The sequence below is a fragment of the Xenia sp. Carnegie-2017 genome, unplaced genomic scaffold (assembly GCF_021976095.1).
Source record: "Xenia sp. Carnegie-2017 unplaced genomic scaffold, XeniaSp_v1 HiC_scaffold_3, whole genome shotgun sequence".
NCBI lineage: Eukaryota > Metazoa > Cnidaria > Anthozoa > Malacalcyonacea > Xeniidae > Xenia > Xenia sp. Carnegie-2017.
In genome coordinates this window covers 4,097,033-4,114,127 of record NW_025813493.1, presented here as the reverse complement: position 1 = coordinate 4,114,127, position 17,095 = coordinate 4,097,033, and the positions used below count along the sequence as shown (strand labels likewise).

General features: G+C 31.7%; 1 protein-coding gene across 1 annotated transcript in view; it reads left to right on the top strand.

Moving 5' to 3' along the window:
• LOC124454085 (E3 ubiquitin-protein ligase rnf213-alpha-like) overlaps nt 1–15,217 on the top strand; it is a 29,920-nt gene extending 14,703 nt beyond the window's left edge. Inside the window, exons 19-44 of the mRNA XM_047004894.1 lie at nt 44–293; nt 468–641; nt 1,446–1,557; nt 1,843–2,008; nt 2,417–2,588; nt 2,953–3,062; nt 3,252–3,446; nt 3,617–3,739; nt 4,007–4,124; nt 4,417–4,652; nt 4,749–4,831; nt 5,039–5,190; nt 5,498–5,599; nt 5,683–5,865; nt 6,760–6,920; nt 7,221–7,443; nt 7,733–8,085; nt 8,339–8,494; nt 10,020–10,182; nt 10,556–10,623; nt 10,736–10,871; nt 11,280–11,387; nt 12,080–12,165; nt 13,692–13,880; nt 14,467–14,562; nt 15,083–15,217. Coding sequence (XP_046860850.1) covers nt 44–293; nt 468–641; nt 1,446–1,557; nt 1,843–2,008; nt 2,417–2,588; nt 2,953–3,062; nt 3,252–3,446; nt 3,617–3,739; nt 4,007–4,124; nt 4,417–4,652; nt 4,749–4,831; nt 5,039–5,190; nt 5,498–5,599; nt 5,683–5,865; nt 6,760–6,920; nt 7,221–7,443; nt 7,733–8,085; nt 8,339–8,494; nt 10,020–10,182; nt 10,556–10,623; nt 10,736–10,871; nt 11,280–11,387; nt 12,080–12,165; nt 13,692–13,880; nt 14,467–14,562; nt 15,083–15,161 — 3,994 coding nt within the window. The 3' untranslated portion in view covers nt 15,162–15,217. The remainder of the gene's footprint in view (nt 1–43; nt 294–467; nt 642–1,445; nt 1,558–1,842; nt 2,009–2,416; nt 2,589–2,952; nt 3,063–3,251; nt 3,447–3,616; nt 3,740–4,006; nt 4,125–4,416; nt 4,653–4,748; nt 4,832–5,038; nt 5,191–5,497; nt 5,600–5,682; nt 5,866–6,759; nt 6,921–7,220; nt 7,444–7,732; nt 8,086–8,338; nt 8,495–10,019; nt 10,183–10,555; nt 10,624–10,735; nt 10,872–11,279; nt 11,388–12,079; nt 12,166–13,691; nt 13,881–14,466; nt 14,563–15,082) is intronic.
• Nucleotides 15,218–17,095: the final 1,878 nt, after the last annotated feature.

Genomic DNA, 17,095 nt, shown 5'->3' with positions numbered 1-17,095 from the left:
CAAAACTTATCGGAAAGTAAATGTCAATTAAATGTCTCTTTAGATTATCTGTGCGTTTAATCAAGTCTTCTAGAGCAGGAATGGGGAAAAGTTTAATTGTGAAACGTCTTACTAAACGATTAGAAACAATTTCAAACACAAAAAAGAAAAATTTTCAATCAACTTTGTGCTGTACTATCCCAGTCCATGGAGTGTGTGTTGATAGTAATGCGATCACTCGTCACCTTCTTTCACATACGTTAAAAAGAGGTGATTCTCTTTCAAGAATTTTTCATCTGGATGTTTCTCAGTCGGTAAGAGTCGCCCAGTCATTAAAATGCATTAGGGGATTATGTGATTTTCTAAAAGACGTAAAAAGTACTTTTGAAATTGAAAATAGGACTTCTATCGTTATGTTTCTCTCGAAAATGTAATAGAAATGATAAAATTAAATCAGGCAAAAAGATTAACCAGTGCTTTTTGTCAAGGTATCAAAAGGGCTTGATGACTTTCTGTTTAAACTGTTGATCCTTGGATCTGTCAAAGATAACAATGGAAATATTTGGCGAAGAAAAACAACCGATTTGTATATTGTTGAACACACAACTGACAAGACATTTGCAATGCTAACATCTGAAAATTTACCTACAAGTCAAAATCCGGTAAACATTTTGAATTTTTACTTAAAATTATTTTTTAAAAAGCATTTTTGTATATGTATCAGTGTAAGTTGTAATTTTTTGCTATTATTGAAGCGCACCCAATGAGAAAGAGATGGGTAACAACAACTGATGCTATTTAGCACATTTGTTTTTCCTGTTACTGGACTGTGTAGCAGTCCCGTAGCCAGCCTGCAAATTTGCTCTTGTTATGTAAATTATTCATCCTTAGCATTATTTATTTCAATAGAAATCTATTGTTTGAAAGTGAATTAACATCAAAAAAATTTACATAGCATGGAGAATCTTTCGGGTACGCTACGCCACTGCTATGTAATGCGATTGAACAAATAGGAAAAAGAAAGCAATCAAAACTTTTTTTAATCGTTTGATTTTAGGACAAAATATTTCCAAACTTAACTATATTAAATTGACATCCAATCTACTTTGTAAAACAAAACAAAGCAGTTCAAAACAAAGCAAAGCAAGCAAATTAAAACAGAGCAAAACAAAGCGAAAAAAAAGAAAACTAAATTAAACACAACAGAAATAACTAAATAACCCGATTGTCGTCAGACATGGTAAAATTTTGCTACTGCTGCAATCAATCAGAACGCATGAATGCAAAGATACAGCCTTCTCCTGATTTGTGAAGCTTAAATGTTTTACTTGATGTTTTAGTCGTGTCCCAACCATGTCGTTATCATTGATTTAATTTTTATAAATTTAACTTAGTTATTGAAACATATACAATGAGCTTAGTTACAATCATTCAGCTATTGCTCTTAAACTCACTTGTATTCTTAGAACACACGAAATCGACCATCAAGGGGAAAGTATTCGTTTATAAAGTTTTTACCAAGCATCCATTGTCTTTCACCAAGGGAAGCATTAAGAAATATGAAGTTGCAAAGGCTTGGTAAGAATAAATAATGTTACACGTACATTACTTTGTTAAATGAACAGGCGTATCAAATCATAGGAAAAAAAATAGTTTTGTTGATAAAATATTAAAGACAACATAGCCTACAAGATTAAAAAAATTAAGACATTTTTTGATTGATTTTCTTGAAAATTATTTATATTAATTGAATCATACTAACAGATTTTATGATTACAAAAGCTACATAATTGTTTATTCAAGACTTTTAGAGATGTACTTTTTTGTCTCTCCTTCACTAAAAAATGTTTGAAAAATGTTTAGGAGATACAAGTTTCGACAAAGAGGAATTCAATAGTGAAGAATATCAACGAGCATTCCAATATTTATTGCGTATCAAGAAAGGTGATAACTTGGACAATTTTTCGTACGAAAACGATTCTTGTGCTGATGTAAGCGATCCCGTTGAATCTCTAACTGTTTTAATCCAGTAAGTAAATGTTAACACTTTATTTCAGCTTAAAATAAGGTCTTCAATGCACCTTGTATATTTTAAGCTTGTACTTATTCAATGTAATTTCATCTGGCCAAATATAATTAATTCACTAAGAAAATGTTAGCTATAAATATTTTATATGGACCAACTTATAAATGAAACCATTTTCTTTCTCTGCTTGGTCAATTTCTCTTTTCCACGTGTATAAATTTTGCATATAATTTGGAAATTAGCGATAGCAAGTTTTAATGCATAAATATCAAAAATTTATTAAATTGTTGAATTTATTCAACCATAAGTTGTATCTTCGACGCATCTCAATTTTAATTTTCTTACGCTTTTTTGTTATTTTTCTCGCTGATTTACCTTTCTGGATGCTGTTATGTATTTCACTTTTTTCAGATATTGTGGAATACATGATCCATCATGGGCTGAACTTCATCACTTTGCAAACTTTTTGAATGTTCAATTGGATGATTGTGAAAAAAGTGTATTTTGTGACAATAGTTTAGTTGAAGATAGATTGAAAGGCTTTAAGACATTTGTTGTTCGTTTTATGATCAAAATGTCAAGGGTAAGGTTCATATTTTAACATACACATTTAAATGAGTTAAACTCATGGCTAGCTTGTGAAGATGTCTTAACTTCACAGAATTAAATATGATTCCTTAATATAGAGTCAGAAATAGTGCAAGCATTAAGTAGCTTTGGTTTTAATTTCAAGAAGAGACAACGTATTGGAAGCGAATATTTTTATCTGTGAATGTTAAATCTGTTTCTCGCAATTCAAATTCTCCTTTTCAATTACCAATTCATTTAATTATCATATTGCAAAAAGACTTCCACAGTCCAGTGATGTTTTCATTTTGTTGGTATTTGCATAAATAAACGCTACTGATAGGCTAAACCACTAAGCAATAGCAATATATTTTTTCCAGGACTTTGCTACAAGATCATTGAATGATTCCAATTTGAATGTTGATGAAATTAAAGAGAAAATGAATGATGATCTAAAGCCCTTCCAAATTCGCCGAAAATGGGAATTAAGGTATATTTTCCTCAACTCATTATTGTAAATGCACTGCGCACTGGTCGATCATAATTACATTATTTATCACTCACCAAGCACTATCTTTTGAGGCAATTTAATTGAAAGTATTCTATCACAAATTATATATTAAATAAATGATTTTGAAGGATTTTGTTATTGCTATAAGAATCTATAAATTGTTTTTAGTCCTCATCCATATATTTTGTTCAACAATGATCGTAACAGTATGACATTTTTGGGGTTCTTGTTGAATGATAACGGAGATTTGCTGGATCCTGGAAGTAAAAATATTTTAGAAAAACGCTTGATGCCCGCAAAGTTAAGAGAACAACTAAAGATACAAGGGGTGGATTTTGATGTAAACTACGAAATAAGTGGACGGTTGGTTTCTTATTATTTAAATACAAATAATCAGATACATCTTGTGCACATAGTGTGCACATAAAACATATTTTTGCAAAAAGCAATTTTATGCTTATTTTCAATTACTATAAATAACTTTCGTTTCCATAGCAACAGAACTTTCTGTTAGGTGTATGGTTATTTTCTAGTGAAGCACGAATTGACGCTTTATGTCAAGTAATGGGAATTGATCATCCTAATGATCCTGATCCAACGTACGAGCTTACTACCGACAATGTGGAGAAAATCTTGGCCATTCACATGAGATTTAGGTAAATATCGAGCAGTAGAAACGTGCTCAAGCTCGGTAATCAATTACTTTTTAATCAAAACAGTTGAATCTGTCTGTTGTCGATTGTTCGTAATTTTTTGCCTCATCAACTTAAACCGTCATTGCACTTTCTCATATCTTTAATTTATTAGTCATTGCTTATGAATAAAGTATATGCAGGCCATAAATATATAAATTATTTGCTACATTAAAATTAAGTCGTCAAATAAATAGCCACAGTACATGCCTTTATTTTCTATAAATATAGATGTGGAATTCCTGTCATTATCATGGGGGAGACAGGTTGTGGTAAAACAAGTTTGATACGGTTTATGTGCCAGCTTCAGGCTGGACCTAATGGACCTAAAAACCTAATCCTCATGAAGGTTTGAAAACTTTATAATGTAGCAACTGATCTTTTCACCGGTTAGCTTTTCTTAAAGTCCTATGAACACAATATAATTACCTAAATTTTTATAAACGTTTTATAAAAAACTGTTATTCTTTGTTTTTTAAAGTCTTGTCCATGATGATTACTTATGCCCCAAAGAGTAGAATAACTTTAATTTATGTAGTCTGTCAACTTTCATGACAATTTTGCATTCATGCGTAAGTTAAAACATCTCAAAGCAGGCAGTGCAGTATTTGTCGAAACATTGTTCAATTGTGCTTAAATAGGTTCACGGTGGAACAAGCTACGAGGAAATAGAAAATAAATTCGCTGAGGCTGAAAAATTGGCTTCGTACAACCAGAAGAAAAATATTGACACAATTTTGTTCTTTGATGAAGCAAATACAACAGATGCAATTGATCTAATCAAAGAGATAATGGTTGATCGACGAGTGAATGGACGATATATCGATCCAAAATTGACTAGTCTTCATTTTATTGCTGCGTGTAATCCATACAGGAAGTTAGTTATTAATTTTAAATTTTTGTTGTTTTTTAATAATCCTTGCTGTGGAATGTAACAGACATTTATAAAGTTACCACTATTACTTTATTTAAGACACACTGATGAGATGATAAAAAAATTGGAATCAGCTGGTTTGGGTTACCATGTTTCTGCTGACGAGACTGAAGATAAACTAGGTATGGCATTACATGAGTGTATCAAAACATTTCTCTTTAAGTATCTTTGATAAAAGCCTGTAATCGTTTTTCACAATAAAGTTATAAAGTCAATTATTTTTTTAATTTCATTTACATTCTTTATAATTTCATCGTAATTGCACTATCAGTATAAAAATTATCGAAACACTTATGTTCTATTTGTAGTGTGATATTTTTGATTTTCAGGCTCCATTCCTCTCCGCCAGCTCGTGTATCGTGTCCATCCTTTACCAGAAAGTATGATGCCTCTCATTTGGGATTTTGGTCACCTGTCAGATAACACAGAAAAAGTTTATACCAAACAGATAGTTGAACGATGTGTAACTGTTCAATCAACAGTAAGTTTGAATGTTAACGTTCCTTTTTTAGTTATAAATATCAATCGAGCAAGGAACTGTTTAAAAACAACACCTACTTCCTAATTATTCATCAAAGAGTATTTAGTAAGTTAATGCACTAATTAGCTATTAATGGGTAAAATAATACTGTTCTTTTCTTAATAAATGACATTCAGAGACACATGCACAGTACAAAAGTGTTTCATTACGTGATCATTAGTATTTAAAGAAAAAATACAATCAATCAATCAAATTGCTAGTTATGAGCGTTGAACAACATTAACATTTCATTTTCTTTCAATTTAAGACGTCTACTTTATCAAATGGAAAAATATGTGGAACCGATGCTCAAATTTCATGTATTGCTAAAATTTTGTCAGCCTCCCAAGAATTCATGCGTGAGCAAAAGGTTAGGTGTATTGCTTCTTGATACGGAACTTAAACGACAAATCATTAAAAACATGACAAAATTTGTTTCCCTTTTGCTTATAGAATGAATGCAGTTTTGTCAGTCTTCGTGATGTTGAAAGGTCAATGACAGTTATCAACTGGTTCTACAACAATTATGATTTGATGCAGAATAGTATTAAGAACTCTGAATATCATCTACGTGATCGAAAAGTATCTTATGATTCCAGTGACACCAACGAAGAGGAAAGTGATGAAGAGTTTCAGGTAAGATTTTCTTTTCATATATACAAAGAACGTATAAATTAAATGTTGGTCACGTATTTTAATAGCTATCATTTAACTATCAATGCAATTATACACGAGCTACAACTATCACTAAGTGAATTTTTCAACAATTCAACGTTTATCTCAGTTTGTTTTTTAACAAAAACATGCATGTTTGAAACTAATATTCCAGCTCAACATATATACTAAAACAATGACACTTGGTTTTGCCACGGGCGCTCTGCCATTTAAAAATTTCTTTTGTCAACCTTCTGAATGGCTACTTTTTTTAGCTAAGTTTCATTTTTTTCGTGATTATTGCCACAATGCCAATTAAAGAGTTAAGCATAATGTATACAATGTTATTTTCCAACTATTGCAGCATATAGTTTGTTACTCTGAGCAGTAGCTGATTATTCATTAGGTTAGTTAGGCTTAAGCTTACAGGTTCGCCTTTTCTCGAGGCCAGTGGCATAATTAGTTTATACTTTTTGCTATTCCGGATTAACTATAAATGTTCCTGATTTTTTATGCTATTAAAAACCGTACGAGCGATTAATTATTGATGAAAAATGACTTTCGTACTGTCTACTGTTTCAATGGGCTATGGCATTGTTTAAACTATGGGTTGCTGGAAAAAAAACACATGCTGGGAAATGTAAAAACAAAGGAGGGTTAGGACGGCAAGAGACTCATCTTATTGGGCGAATGTAGATATCACCTGCAAATATTTTCAGCCTTCAAGTCCCTTAGTTATAGTAATCCACCACAGAGTTAGAGCTTATCACTGATTATATTTTTACATGTTTAGCTTAAAAGATAAATTATTGTCTCCGTAAGCCATCATAAGTGTCATGTTGTCAGCAATTAACTTCATTATTCCTTTTCCTTTAGCCTTTAAATCGTTTTGTATTTTCCATCGTCCAAGGTATTGGTGTTTGTTACTATGCACGACTAAATGAAAGACATGCGTATTGCCAGTACATTTGTGCCTTTTTTGACAATTCATGCCCACTTCCTGGAGGTGTTAAAAGGATGAAGGATGAAATAGTAAAGTAAGAGTCATTTATATTATGCAATTTTTACCGTATTGTCTTCAACGACAATCATAAGTTAATTTGTATTATAATTTTGCTAGTGGGATAGCCTTGCCTTGAATATAAAATATTTGCATATAGCAGAAGGAAATTCTTTGCTAGCTACGCTATTAACATTGGTGACTTTTTTGTTATCCTTTTCACAATTTTAATTGGAATATGTACTTATATTGACAAAACACGAAAGTTGTACAAACGTAGCCGATACAATTTTACTCCTGGAAATTGGTCTACAACAAAGTTATGTCTTCTCAAAAGGTGTCAAAGAGCGTTTTTGCACGAAGTGAAACTTGACCGAAATATTGCAAGAAATACAGCTCTTAGTGAAAATGTATTTATGATGGCGATATGTGCAGAACTACGACTCCCATTGTTTGTAGTTGGTAAACCAGGAAGCTCAAAGTCTCTGGCAAAAGACGTAATTTCAACAAACATGACAGCTGGAAATTCTAGCAGCGAGTTGTTTAAGAATCTGAAACAGGTTTAAACATGTTTTTTGCATTTTTGTAGAATATTAAATATAAGATGTGGCTTTTAAATATTTGTGAATCGAAAAGTCTAGTTTTTATTGAAGGACGATTCCGTTAAAGCAGGATACCTAATTGGATGTAGTTTTGCTCCAAGCAACATAATTCCTTTTTTGACTTTCATCTCAGTTTCCTAAAGCTGTAAACATTCTTCAAATGCAATTAAATTCAGAATCAGATTCATCTTATCTATCGCTTATTTCAATTCGATTTTTTTCCTTTTTTTCAAATGTTAACATTCAGATTCACATGCAATCATATCAATGCAGCCCTTTATCTACGCCTGAAGGGATCATCTCCATCTTTAAACAATGTTCCCAACTTCAGAGAGACAAAGATGTGAAGAAGTTTGTCTCCGTAGTTGTGTTGGACGAGATTGGTTTAGCAGAAGATTCACCATTGATGCCACTGAAGACACTTCATCCATTACTTGAAGACGGTACAGCCACCTCTGAAGACTCTGGAAAAGAGCTTGATTATAACAATGTAGGTTTTATTGGTTTATCTAACTGGGCGTTGGATCCTGCTAAAATGAATCGTGGAATAATATTGAGTAGAGGAACACCAAGTGACGTTGAACTTTTTCATAGCGCAAGGTTCGTAGCAAAGATAATGATGAACTGTATTGTGTATTCCTCGGGAGTCTGTTGTTTATAAGATAGTTAACTTTCAGAATAACAGACATGAAATGAGTGTTGAAATATGATCATTTCAAACTTCTAAGGAATGGTCTAGCGTAAACGATTATGTGGAATTTTGAATTATTCCAAGTTAACTCAACATTCCTTTAAAAATATATAAGCTACTGCTGTATTGTCTTTACATCTATTCTGATTAAATTTTCTTTAGAGGTATATGCTCATGTGATGATGTTGATTATGATATTGAAGAAATCTTGAAAAAGTTGTGCAAAGGATATTTTGAATTGTACAAAATGCAAAAACATTCAAAAACGTTGAAAATTGCCCAAAAGGATGAATTCTTTGGTCTCAGAGACTTTTATAGGTATGAAGCAGTTCAATTGCTTTCACTGAAATAAAATTATGTTGGCTTTGAAGTGCATATAACGGTATGTTTTATCGCCTTATATGATAACGTCTGACCGTTGAACTAAAATAGATCTGCAATCAGTGATTAGTCATAGGGTTTACGAAGCCATTTTTCCTTCATTTTACTGATGTACCCAGTATATTAAAAAAATTTAAAATTTAAATTTTTTTAAATTTTAATTTTAAAGCATAAAGATTTGAGGAGCATAATAGACAAGGACTATATCAAAATCTGTCACTCCTGAATATCGAATATGAAATCTTAAATGTACTTGATTTTGAAAAGATTACGTCGTCATTTATACTGTCTAAATAAAAGTGTTTTCTCATAATTTTTTTGAATTCAAGTTCAATGTATGACGGCAGTTTATTTCATTCATATGCAATCGCCATTTCTTTGCAGACCATAAGGTACACAAAAAACGATTACATCAAGAAAACATAGCATTTTAACAAGTAGTATTTAATGATTTTGTACCACAACATATACATATCACATCACAAGTGAGAAGGATGATGACGGTAACCTTTTAATTGATCTTAATCTACAGTTCCTGCCATTAATAATTTTATGAAATTTTTTAGCTCATAAAAGACCAGCAATTATAAAAATTGGCACAAACTCTATGTGTTCTATAAAACATTTAGGATAATTTCTTCTGAGATCTATTGAAAAGAGCTCTCTGGTAAAGCAGCATCACAACCATCATTTTCATTGCAGATCTATATTACTTTTTCTGGCTGTCTTTATCAGTTGCAAAGTATAAAAATACATAAGTGCAACTTTGTGTGAAATAATTAAAGTTCACATAAATATATATTTAACTTTGAAGTTCAAATGGGTTCTGTAAAATTTTTTCTATCCTGAATTCATGACTCCAATGTATAGATAAAAATTGTATGTTTAATCGTTATTGTGCAGAAAGTTTACCCCGTCCGAGTTAAGCACTACTTAGTTAGCTTTTAAACACCTTCAATAGTACAATTGCCAATTGGTACAATCGATAACTTCCCAAACGAGCGTCGTCTGCACTCTGAATGACCTTCGGTCAAAACATTAGAGTAAGCATTTTTCAAACAGTTCTATTCATTTTCATGGCTTGCATAAATATTTGGACCTTGTGCATTGTGGTAAAGCTGAGTTTGACTGTGAATAAGACGTTTTTGTTCCAAAATCTTATATACTTTTTTGTAATATATTACATACAGTGATAAGCCATTGCAAACTAAATTTCGCTCCTTAAATAACGTCAAATTTCAATCTTAGTCTCAATTATCATTTAAAAATTGCAATCTATTATAACATATACAATAAACCAAAGAAATAAACAAAGCTTAGTGAATACATTTTAAAGTCTTTGTGCCAAATTTTTAAAATTATTTGCAATTTAAGCTTATGCTGTCTGTTAGCGACCAGTTTTTTAATTTAAATTTTAGCTTTTGTAAGAATCACTACATTCAATGTACTTCTATTTTAACAGTCTTATAAAGATGGTAAATGAATCAGCCATAGTTAATACGGAAGGCGTTCAGATCGATCATACTGAATTAAAGCACTGCATTCTGAGAAATTTTAGTGGCTTGGATGATGTTGATCCTGTCAAGATCTTTAGCTGTCATTTTCGAGAACTCGAAAATTTAATGGTAATGTACGACTAATAAAATTTTGCAAAAAGTTTGCTGAAGCTTACGAATAAATAAGGTAATATAGATTGAATATTTCCTTATTTGTTTTTAGTCCTTTATGCTGTATTCAAATTTTTACAATATTTAAAAGTGACCTATAGTATTTCCTCAATTGTTAATATTTCATTCTTTAAATATTAAGCTAAGCCCACTTGGGCAATCCTGTGCACATTTTGATTTCAAATTCAAAATTCATGCAAAATTTGCGGGAGTAGAAAGGAATTTGTGCTTGAAAATAATATGTATCAACAACGACATAAGATTTACAATTTGTTTTGTACAGTTAACCTGCACATCAGGAAGATACCAATTCTTTTTACAATGTGTTTAGAGTCCTTCGATGCAATGTCTTCCCATAACTCTCATTCAAAATAGCTTGAGAAGAACAGATAATAAAGGGTATTTGTAAAATATACATTAATTCTTTGTGAATAGGCAGCTAATCATTTAGTCAAAACGGATAGCTAGGTAACTATAAAAATTATTATATCCTTCGTTTTTTGAATTTCAGAGAAAGTCGCTATTTACTAGTTTTGACAGAAAACTATGCCGCATTGAGATTACTTCAAGGAAATGATTCTCAAAGTGAGCACGAGCCAGAAGTTATTTTTGGCAGCAGTTTTCCGAAAGACCAGCAATACATACAGGTATATTTTCAACAAAAATTGCGCTTCATGTTGAGTTAAAATAATCTTGAGGATGACTTGCTTTGTTTACGTTTCGCTGGCAGGCAGATTTGGCCTAATGCTTTCAGATAACTTTATAGCAACAATGCTTAACCTTCCTTTTGGATTAATCTGCCTGCCAACAAACCGTAATTAAGGAAGTCATTTATACGTAATTTTAGAATAGATATATAAATTTTGCAAATCAAATTTATGTTTAAATCATATTCATTGCAAATTATATCGAAAATGCGCGTACTTTAACGCCTAGTTGTTGATGTAGGCATTCAGATACAAAATTAATCTTAGTTCTGGGTCGTTTTGAAAAACAAATTTTGCCTTAAGAAAGCTATACTTGCAAACACAGTTTTGTTTTTCAACCAACTATAGATTTGTCGGAATATAAATCGTATCAAAGTGTGCATGGAAACAGGAAGAATGGTGATTTTACTTAACTTGGAAAGTCTTTATGAAAGTCTTTATGATGCTCTAAACCAGGTTAGCCCAATTAATGTTATAACAGGCATGAGGAAGTTATAGAAGAAAAAATATACAAGTAAAGTAGCAATGAATCGACAATTGGAGTCTAAAGAATCCATAATCGGAACTTGGGATGAAAAAACATAGTTTAAACAGAACCCCAAAACCCCTGGGCTTGGGCTGGTCGAGTTGACCATTGGTTTTTAACCAATCACAAAACTTGAATTTGCACTTTTTGTATTGGATTGCATCCCGTAACGTTGTTGATGCCCTCGATTGCCTGCAGTGACACATGTGTTGAATGAAAAAGTCAATACTTACAGATTACAATTGAAGTTGGCTAATACTGTGATTTGTAAAATGAAAGAAACAGAACAAAATAAACTTTGTCTATGTATTTACCCATAGGATTATGGAACGCGATAAGAAAGATATCGTAAAATTCCGCCCGCTTCTACAGCTAAACACATTACAATTATACACCAGAAAGAATTCCGCTCGCTGCCTTTCTGTAAAAAAACAAAAACATTTATTTCCCTAAAAATAAAGCATCGACATTATGGACATCATACAATCACGTCAAGTATAACTACAAAAGACTAATACTTTTATACTTGCTTTCTCTTTTATGACTCCTGGTGTTTTTATAGTCTATGGAGGAAAAGTTTTAACTTTAATTCAATATATTATAACATCAATATTTTTTTTAGTATTACGTGTATCTTGATCAACAAAAGTACGTCGATCTTGGCCTGGGAAACCACAGAGTCAAGTGCCGTGTTGCTGAAAATTTTAAGTAAGTTATTCCAAAATTCCTAAGCGCAATTAATATTTTTTAATTTACATTTTTAATATCTTTTTTTTTGAAAGTTTAGTGTGTAATGATTTGTGGCAAATATTCAAACAATATACCTGCACTCACATAGATATATAGTGTTATCTTTCTCTGGGAGCTGTCAGACTATGTGTTTCCTGTTTCATTGAATTTTCTTAGTTTTTCCCAAAAAATTACATTTTCTTGTCTATTGTCAGTGCACATTTCTGATTCATGATGTGAAATAAGGAGAAGCATTTTAAATAGCTTTCATTTTTATAAATGAAATATATTGAATAAATTCTTAGTCCAATCACTTTTAGAATCAAATATTTTCGAAAAGTCACCCCATACTGTATTTTATCTTCCGGTGAATAGGGAAAAACCCGCCGCGGTTAATATAATATTCATAATTATTGTAAACAACGACAACTTTACGATCATGACTCGAAGCAAACCTTTCAATTGCACAAAAAATTTTAAGCAACCGTGTCAGAAGTATTGCGCAACCATGTCAGAAGGTCTTATTCTTGTCTTCTGATTCGTTAAGTTACTGTTTTGAGCCCGTTTCACGCGCTGACCGGGTCAGATATAAACGGAATTCTACCATTCATGGTAAAACACAGTTTCTGACCGTGTCAAAGACCGTGTCATGCCTGCTGTCTCATAGCCTATGCTTCCGTAGCTATTCGTTAGTCATCGCTAAGCTTTCGTACTATATATATATGTTTTTATATGTTTCAAATGACGACGTTTCAAGAAGTAAGTGGCACGAACTAAATTACTAAAATCAAAGCATAAGCATTAATATCGTAAAAATGAAGAGAATCATTCTTAAGCTGCTTTAGATAATCTACTGTCACTTTAAAAGTTCTGTTTAATATAACTGTCACTTTGGAAAAGCTTCATTTTCGCTCTATAGGCATTGACCATTGCTAACTTATTCTAGCAATTTTCTTTTTTATTTGAAAATTCCAGTTCTCAGTATTCTACTGTATTCGGCCTGTACATCGCATTTTGGCATTTAGCTAATTTAAAAAACCTCAAAACTTTATGAAATTAGTAATCGAAAACTTTTTGTTTAATTTTCATGTTCTCAGAGATTGTAGCTAAGTAACAAAAATATAAAAAAGTACAAGTGCTGAAAGAATGAAAATAGGAGCTAGCCCGTATGGTTTGTACCCATTCACTATTGCTTTCAAACCAACTATGATATTGACCGCGTTGTGTATAATCGTAATGTCGGATCACACATTTTTTCAAACTATGATTTTGTCGAATTATGCTTTTTATTTTAAGACAAAACGAACAATCAGAAAGCATTGAAAAAGAATTAAACAAGCAAAAGAAACATCACAGTGTTTCAAGTTTAAGTTAACCAGGTTATTTGAAACGTGGGATTATAAAAAAAAGATAATATTTTGAGTCAGGACTAACATAGGACATACCATGCTTAATGATATAAATTTCTTCCGCTTTTTCATTTTTAAGTTTATATTATCTTTTAGATTGATAGTGATTGCTGAAAAAGATGACGTTTATAAGCGCTTTCCAATTCCTCTTATTAATCGTCTTGAGAAACATTTGCTGGTGATGTCAACTGGTTTGACTAAACCTCAAACTGTTTTAGTTAAAGAACTTAAGGATTGGGTGGAACGTTTCTCCACGGTGAAGCTCGAAAATTCAGCACAAAAAAGGTATACTAGATAAAAAATATTCCAGTTAAATAGATTCAGTAAGAGTACGTTCTTGAATTTCACTAAAATCCATTCGTGATATATTATCATTTTGTTCAATAATTTAATTTTTTTATACAATTATGTTTCAGGTCTTGTTTTGCATGTAAGACAAATTCTCATTTCAATGAGTGCTTAGATATCAGCCTTAAGGCGGGATTCTAGGAGAATTGAGGTTTTAACTTATAGATATTATTTAAAATTTGAATAAAGGGTGTAATTTACTGGAGCAATAATACAAATTGTTGAAAAATTTAAGTTTCTTCTCAACATTTGAATTTTCATTCTTTAAGGTGGCCAACTTGAGTTAAGGGCTTAGCTAAAGCAATTCAAAGAATATATGCTTCAACGGCGGTTGTTTTTTACTGTTGAAAAACCTTTAAATATAAGAAAATCTATTAAAAACGACCAATCAGCACAAAAATCAAGTGTGCACAGTAATATTCTTAAGTCTTTCTATCTCAATGTACCATTTGTTTACAAAGTTACGTTTTAATTCAAATGAAGTAAATGAGTAATAATCAGGATATAATTTGTCATTTTTTAGTTTATTTGAGCCAGGGGATTGTTTTGTTGGTTATCACAGCGATACAGCAGCCACTGTCGTGATTAAAAACTACAAAATAATTATTCTGATCCTAAGGTAAGAATTATTATGAATAAATGAAGAATTTGAATCGTAGAAAATGTTATAAGTAAGTTTCTTAACGACACATTTGAGCATGCTGAAACATGTTTACTTTAAAACATCTCTGTTCATACAAAATGCTTTGTAAAGTAAGGAAGTTAATAAAATGCTTTTACACAAAACAAAAGTTCTTAATTACTCTTAACATTGAGATAATAAATAATCGTTTACTTAAAGTAAAACGTGTGAAATTGCGCTCTTTTGCATGCATGACGTTTCATCTAAAAGTCATAGATTTTTTCCTTTACCACTGTTCGAGGTAGCGATATTCTTCAAATAAAAGTTCTATACATGCCAAACTGTCAGATTTCCCTTTATTGAAAGTCATCGTAATCATTCGTATTAAAACAGTTTGTGCTGATTGGGTTAGTAGCCATTGACTATGTCCTTGTAGTTCACTCCCTTTTTATCCATTCCTGTTATTATTGATTTATGAATATCACAGGTTTATGACTAATAATACATTCGTGTTTAGATACTTGAAAACTCAAAGAAAACTCTTTTACAATGTGCATCTCCTGATGCAATTGCCAGACTCACAGCATCAGACTTAAAACATAATGCCAGCGAAATCAATGATGAATATTACAAAAACCAACAACACGGAAGTTTGGAGAGATATTTGATTGATTGTTTTCAAATAAATGATGATACTGCAGCCAGCAGTTCTCTAATTCAGGTTATAAATTATGCTTTTGTGTTATATAAGTTATTCTATTGAAGAAAATATAAATAAATTTATTTGATGAAATATTTACAGGTAACAACACACTCGCGACTCCTTTCGGAAAAAAATGCTTTGAAAATAGCAGCCGAAGCTGGTTTCCCAGGCTGGAAATCTCGATGTATTCGACTTCAAGAATTTCAAACGGAGCAACAATTTGTCAAAACTTTGGAGTAAGTTATTGAAGTGTATTTTTAATATTAACATTACGTTCATATTTTTAAAGATTTTGGAGTTGGAGATAATTTATAAATGCTTATATTTTCCAAATTTCAGCTGTATTTTATAAGGATATTGACAAAAATTTACAAAGTGTAAGAAACATTGGAGTAGCCAACCCAAAAATTTGTCCATGCTTTGTTTTTGGTGTCCACTTACTGTAAAAAACATTAGATTCCTAATTTAATGAATAGTGTTAACGATTTCAAATTTATATAACATGAACAAATTTGCAGGCTAGCTTCCTCACAAAAGTAGAAATATTCATTGGTGTTTTCGTTGTAATAATACTATGTTATAAGTTATTGCTAACTCAGACATTCTACATTTATTAGTAACTTTTTTGTCAAACTTGGAGGTGCTGAAGGTCTTATATTGGTTCAAAGTGATGACAGAGAAAGAAAGTCCAATCTTATTGCATGTAGTCGATATCTCCTTGATCAGACTCGGCGTTCGTTTTTCGAAAGGTTTGAAGAACATACGAAACCGATTCACATTATTCTTATTATCCAGTTGCCCAAAATTGCTGGTGGCTGCCACCATTTTGTGGAGTTTCAAGGTGGAAAATGGCAATGTGTCCATATTGACGAGCTTCTTGAGACAAATGAACAATTGCCGCAACTTGAACAACTTGTTAATCGATCTGTTAGTGATCTCTTTAATTTAAATCATGGATCGCAGGAAGACAGTGACACACAGGTTAGTCAATCTTGGCAATGGCATTGAAAACGTTGTATTTTTTTAAAAAATTTTGACAAATGACGTCGTCATTTATGACAATTAAGACATTTCCTATTTATATTTGTAAGCGAAACTTAAATGAATACTCATTTAATTCGTGCTTAATTTGAGGCATTTATCTGGATGTCTCACTGTAAAATTAAAAGAAACTTGCGGTTTGTCAAATTTTCCTAGTGATTTTTAAGGAGTGGGTAACATGCACAAACAGAAACGATAACATTTCAACAAAATTCAATATTGCATTTCTGAGCATGGTCGATAATATAGTGTACATTGATACAATTTAGGCATGCACAAGCTTAAATTAATAATTTACTAGTTAAATCCACTGCTTGCGACTTCTGCATGGTTTTGGAATACAAAACTTCATCAATCTTATTGAGAATGTTAAAATAGTAATGTTACGAACTTTTATTCCTTAACAAAATAGGAAAAAATTGAGAATTCGGATGAAAAAAATAAACGTCTAGCGATCTTGTTGAAGATTTACCTGCAGTCTGCAGCTGCTAGAGTTTTTGAAGAATCAAATGAAGTTGTGAGAACTACAAAGCGAATTGAGATATTACAGAAATGCTTACATGAAACAGGTTTGATAAAATTTGAAAATTTCCTTTTTTTGAGGCACTGAAATTTACGACCAACAATACGTAACTTTATATTGTCCTAGAGCTATCAAGAATTCTTGTTTTACGGATACATAAATTGCTGCTTGAGCGCGATGAGAGATGTTCATATGAGCAAAAGCTCTGGGTTCAAGAGGAAGCACTGTCTCAGGGACATCTACAGGAAACAGGCACATTTAGA